The sequence below is a fragment of the Ostrinia furnacalis genome, unplaced genomic scaffold, assembly GCF_004193835.3.
Source record: "Ostrinia furnacalis isolate ACB-3 unplaced genomic scaffold, ASM419383v2 OfSCF0704, whole genome shotgun sequence".
NCBI classification, from domain to species: domain Eukaryota; kingdom Metazoa; phylum Arthropoda; class Insecta; order Lepidoptera; family Crambidae; genus Ostrinia; species Ostrinia furnacalis.
The window spans coordinates 166,093-171,004 of NW_021130943.1; the positions used below are offsets into that span (position 1 = coordinate 166,093).

General features: G+C 38.0%; 1 protein-coding gene across 1 annotated transcript; it reads left to right on the top strand.

The window, feature by feature from the left end:
- Positions 1–1,690: 1,690 nt before the first annotated feature.
- LOC114349710 (lipase 3-like) lies at positions 1,691–4,631 on the top strand (the record flags this gene model as incomplete). Its single annotated transcript, XM_028300180.1, has 5 exons — positions 1,691–1,888; positions 2,658–2,862; positions 3,510–3,880; positions 3,981–4,130; positions 4,212–4,631. Coding segments are annotated over 5 exons (1,317 nt in total), but the record flags the coding sequence as incomplete, so codon positions are not given.
- Positions 4,632–4,912: the final 281 nt, after the last annotated feature.

The following is a 4,912-nucleotide window of genomic DNA, read 5'->3' on the forward strand; positions in this document are numbered from 1 at the left end:
AAAGAGAGACAGACAGACAGACAGAGTTACTTTCGCATTTATAATAGGTATTAGTATAGATTCATATAATTGCTGAATTGCGTAGTACTGGAAAACTTTAAAATTATTTGATATTGGCCAGTGGAAGACGATCAATACGGCACTATCACATTACGTAGCGTAGGTAAAATCACAGTCAAGCACCGGATTATTAGCAAGTACTTACAAGGTCTTCGGATAATAATATTAATTTTATCAACAAATAATGATCAATTTGCAGATTAGGGCAGGTGACACAAAATTATTTATTTAAATCAATTATGAAATTAAACGCTTTGTTGTTAGAAGTCACTTTGATTGAAGATTTTTTTCACTACCTAAGTAATTATTAAGTAGTAGATACTTTAATAATGTCAGTGCTGAAACTTATAAAAATGTCCTGTGCCCTGAGCATGAAAGACATGATCGTCTAGCAACCACATTCTTTATATAACCGTAGCGGAGCTGTTTAGTTTTTACCCGACTACGGCAAAGCAAAAGGAGGGTTATGAGTTTGACAGGCTATGTATGTATGTATGTATGTTCATGTGTTCCCTTGTAACTTCTAAACTACTTATCAAAATTCGACAAATGACATATCATTAGAAGCGTCTTAATTGTCCGCTGGTTATAGGCTACTTGGGGTTTCACAAAATCGAATGTGGCGCCCTCCAGCGGACAAAACATACAGAGTAAAAAAATAAAGTTAAGATAAATATGCCGTGTTTGGTAACATTTGAAAGCGCTTTACTTGTACATTTCGAATATATATATATATATATTACTAGCATTTGCTTGTGACTTTACCCGTATTTATGGGCTGATTGCATATAATTCAGATCTTTTCGTTCATAGCTTCTTTACTACTTATTAGTTCATCAATTTAACTTTTGTTAATACATATTATGCGCCATAAATACACTTTAACACCAAAATAGTACAAATAATAAAAATTTAAAAAACTAAAACCCAACTACGACAAAAAACGACGCTGAAAAAGTATAAAACAAGATTTTCAGAATACTGAACTGAACGAAGTTGCCAATGTAGTTGCATAGTAATTTTCATGTTTGGAAAGGCGTAGTCACACGTTACTTAACTACCTACCTACCGTAGCACTTTGACAACGTGTGACTGCGGTTTTCCAAACATGAAAATTACTATGCAACTACATTGGCAACTTCGTCGTTTTTTGTCGTAGTTGGGTTTTAGTTTTTTTAGAAACAGATCTAGCGCTTACTCAGTCAGTGCCTGCTGAGGCATGGGAGCGTCACGGGAGGATGTTTTTGTAACATCAAACGTCACCGACTTCAGATCTCATTATATGCTTTGTCACATTAAAATCTCATGTCACCCCGCTGTACCACTTCCGTATCTCAGACCCTAGTTTTAGGCCTATACCATCCGTAACGAGATCTATATTTATACGTGCTCAGGGCACTGACTTAATTTTTAAAATTTTAATTTTGTCGTTTAAGTTCTATCACCGAATAAGTCATTTTCAGCAACATTTTAGGAGCTTGGACGTTACGACGCGTCTTTCGATTCTCCAGCTAACGACATCAATATGTCAAAACCGCAAAAAAATTACTTACGTGGTGATAGAACTTATCCGACGATTTGTCAAATCCGCTTATCAATAGACAGTGCAACCGAGCTGCGACGCTTTTAAAACTCCCCTGCCGTGATTTCGGTAAACAGTTCTACCCAGAGATTGGTAAAGATGCTACGTCTATTGCTGGTGGCTGGCTCGGTGGCCGTGGCTTTGGCCGGAAGGTCCCCTCATGCAGACTTCATTGATGAGCTGGTGGCTAGCAAGCCGTCTGCTAGGTACTCTAACCACATCATTGAAGATGCAAAACTGGACGTGGTAAGTGATATTTTAGCGGTAATTAGACTTAGATTTTGTTCTTTTGGAGCAAACCTTGCCTAGGTGCAGGCCACCGAATTTTCGTTGACCGATAGTTGGGCCCGATTCTAATTTGTATGAAGAATCGGCCGATACCAAATCGGTGGTCTGCGCCTAGGCTTACAGTCAATCTATTACATGTTTTTGGAGTGGAATCTTTGCAAGACATGTTGCATATAATTCAATGTAGAACAATACAGCTTTTTGGCCGCAAGTGGGTATTTGGTAGCTCTATTATGTTAGCTTTTTGTAAGTCCACTGTCCTTGTTTAGTACAATCTTCAGTTTTTTTATAATTGCGATGTCCATGGTTAGCAAAAGTATCGAAAAAATACTCCGAGAGATCTTCACAGTCCGAGAGAGACGTAACTTAATCATCACCATTTCAATCACATGATCCACTGCTGAACAAAGGCCTCTCCCAATGATAATTTAACTTAACAAGTCAAAATTACAGTAGATACGGCACATTTCATGCATGCCGTTGATCCTATGACTGGTGGATTCAACCAGATATAAACAAAAGAGTAGGTGGAGTGCTCATAAAATATTGGTGTTTAGCAACATTTGGAAATCTTTATCAATGTTGTGTAACTGGAGGATTTTGTTCCTTTGTCTTGATGTTAATGATGAACCCATTTGCTTTTAGCATACATTTTGCTTAAAAAAACTTTATCTGGAAATCCAGCATTCAGTTTTTGATGTATTTTTAAAGACAATTTTGTTTTCAGCCGGGTCTAGTAGCCAAATATGGCTACCCCATTGAGTCCCATGAAGTGATCACTCCTGATGGCTACATCCTCACGATGCACCGCATTCCACATGGGAGAGACCGGAACAACAAACCAGTTAGGAACAAGCCAGTGGTCTTCCTTATGCATGGAATGATGTCGTCATCTGCCGATTACTTGGTCATCGGGCCTGGAAACGCAATAGGTAATTTTACTTCTTTGAAACTTAACTTTAAGTAGAGCAAAGACTGGTTAGTTTAAAGATCTTTCAGCTTTTAGCATTCACGAAACTTGCTTTATTTTTGAAATGTTTATTTTTTATGCATGCATGGTTTTGTATTTCTGGATCACTCTGGTCTCAAATTTAGCGCGCTACGAAGTAATGTGATGAATCTTGGTGACTAGATATCCTGGTTTGAAAGGGTTTTCTAAGTGCTTACGAATTAATTACTCTTTCCATTAATTTCTAAAGAAATCAATTTATTGTTTTTCATGAAAGCAATTTTTGTTACATCATAATCCTTATTGATTGTAATACGTTTACACTGCAAATAATTCCGCACCAGATTATTTTAATCTAAAACATTACTTTCATGTTTGTCTTTATTATCAGTTCTTTAGATAGATAACTGTTATTGATGAAAGGGATTGAGTCTGACCTTTACTTAATATTTCCCGCTTAAACAATATCAAGACATAATTACATTCTTTTTGTTTCAATTTCCCAACGTTAGGTATAAAAAACTTCATGTATGCCTCTGTTGAATCTAAATCAATATCGATTTTTGCATTGTCTATAGGCACAGAGCCATTTAATTTTCTATACTATATTGATGCATTCTTAACTTTCAGGTTACGTCCTCGCTGAAGAAGGCTACGATGTCTGGTTGGCCAACGCTCGCGGCAACTTCTACTCCCGTCGGCACACCACCCTCGACCCCAATGACAGAAGCAACCAGAACTTCTGGAGGTTCAGTTGGGACGAGATCGGCAATATCGACTTACCAGCCTGCTTGAGCTACATCGAGAGGGTCACTGGCCAAACCAGATACCACTACATCGGACATTCCCAAGGAGGCACCTCGTTCCTCGTCCTGAACTCTCTGCATCCAGAATATAATAAGAAGTTCATTTCCTTCCAAGCAATGGCTCCTGCTGCGTTCTTTGAACACAATTCTCATTCAATTTACTCAAATCTGGCACCGTATATACACATTCTTGAGGTAAGGCCCACCCAGCGCCCCCTCTTTTGTATTTCTATGATAATAGTAGGATACACCCCATATAAATATTTTTTCTAAACTAGTTTATTTTAATTTTTAGCCTGCTGCTTTTGCGTTGGGCCGCGGTGAAATCTTTGGCAGCCGGGAGTTCATTGAGTGGTTTGCTTTGAACATGTGCACCGTTGGATCCATTTTCGAGCCAATGTGTTCTTCCATAGTGGTTAGCGCTACTTCAGACTACTTTAATCAGGTATGTATAGTTCTTCTATTTAAGATATATTTTGTTTTAGCTGATAAAATGAATTTTTAATGTAATTCCTTTCATTTGCAGACCATGATCCCACTTTTCCTCGGGCACGCTCCAGCCGGCGCGTCGATCCGTCAGTTCACCCACTACGGCCAAGGTATCAACCACCACACCTTCAGGCGCTTCGATCACAATCCCATCACCAACCGCCTCATCTATGGCAGCAGAATACCCCCCGACTATGACCTCAACCTGGTCACGGCTCCTACATACATCTACTACTCTGTCAACGATGCCTCTACCAACTACAAGGATGTCAGAATATTGGTTGACAGGCTACCAAATGTAAAGGGATCCTTCTTAATGGATTCTCCGACATTTGACCATTTGGACTTCATTTGGGGGTCTGGGGTCAGACATCGCCTGTACAACAAGATGATTGGACTCATGAGGAACGCTGAAAGAAATGCATTCTGAATACATGACTGAGATATTTGAAATTTATTTTTGGTCATTTCATTTTCACTTGTTTAACTTCTGACTGATAAGTACGTACTTAAAGTAAGATAATGTTAAATAATAATATGATTTCTAATAGATTTGTGATAACAACAGATAATGTTATTTATTAGACCAACATAGGGTGATAAAATCACAACTAATCCGAATCGTCGGAAGGTTTCCAAGATTGGACAGAATTATCAATAAAATACAATCTAATATCAGTTTTTCTAGAATAAATTGCACATAATTATTAAGTAAAGAAAATCAAGTAAAACACAATA